Raw genomic sequence first — 909 nt, 5'->3', positions numbered from 1 at the left:
GATCACGAGCCCATCTGTATGTTGCATCTCTCCTTCAGCAGAGCTGGTCAATGTGTTTCAAAACTGTGCTTCGCCACCCCCATGGCAGGTGGGATGGGTGACCCTGTGCAGCGATGGGTTCTGGCTGGGGTAAGGGCAAAGTGGTTGCCGCCATGTTGCCCCACTTAGGGTGGGCAGGATGTTGTCCCCTCCTTCATGGCCTTTAGCAGCTCTTCTGCCTGCCTCCGGGTGCTGCTGCATGCCCCCTGCCTGCAGCACAGCTCTGCTGCTCAGGGCATGCAGATGGGGTCGGTGGTGGGCCTGTGGCTGGTGGAGTGAGTGCCCTGGCCAGGGCATTAACCCCACGCCGGGGCAGAGTGACTTGAGCCCCTAGAGCAGGGGCTTTGGCTGTGGTGATGCCTGGGGGACAGGTCCAAAGGAGAAGAAAGAGCGCAACTGCCCTGGAGGAGCCAGCTTGACCTGTGCCGCTCCAGCCTGTGGGACCTGCAATGTTCTGCACCTCAGCTTGGCCACAACAGAGGACTTAGGCACCACAGAAGGCTTGGGTGCCACTGGAGAATTGGAGTCCATAAGTGGCTTGGACACCACTGGAGGCTTGGTGTTCATAAGTGGCTTGGAGACCACTGGAGGCTTGAACACCACAGGAGGCTTGGGCATCACTGGAGGCTTGGTGTCCATAAGTGGCTTGGAGACCACTGGAAGCTTGGATGCCACTGGAGGCTTGGTGTCCATATATGGCTTGGAGAACACACGAGGCTTGGGCATCACAGGAGGCCTAGGCAGCACAGGGGGCATGGGGAACAGAGGAGGCTTATGGAACGTAGGATGCTTGGGCACAACAGGAGGCTTATGGAACGTAGGATGCTTGGGCACAACAGGAGGCTTAGGCACGACTGGAGGGTTTGGGGG

At 59.1% G+C, this 909-nt stretch overlaps 1 protein-coding gene across 1 annotated transcript in view; it reads right to left on the bottom strand.

Annotated features, from left to right (window-relative positions):
* Positions 1–369: 369 nt before the first annotated feature.
* The window catches only part of LOC104408588 (tubulin monoglycylase TTLL3-like), a gene marked incomplete at its 5' end in the record, with an annotated part of 3,247 nt that continues 2,707 nt past the window's right edge, over positions 370–909 (bottom strand). The window contains 1 exon segment of the mRNA XM_010018238.1: positions 370–864. Within this exon segment, the coding sequence (XP_010016540.1) occupies positions 370–864 (495 nt within the window).

This window comes from Nestor notabilis, unplaced genomic scaffold, assembly GCF_000696875.1.
Source record: "Nestor notabilis isolate BGI_N333 unplaced genomic scaffold, ASM69687v1 scaffold17647, whole genome shotgun sequence".
In the NCBI taxonomy this organism is placed as follows: Eukaryota; Metazoa; Chordata; class Aves; order Psittaciformes; family Psittacidae; genus Nestor; species Nestor notabilis.
The sequence above is the reverse complement of the archived record's forward strand: the minus strand, read 5'-3'. Positions and strand labels throughout refer to the sequence as shown.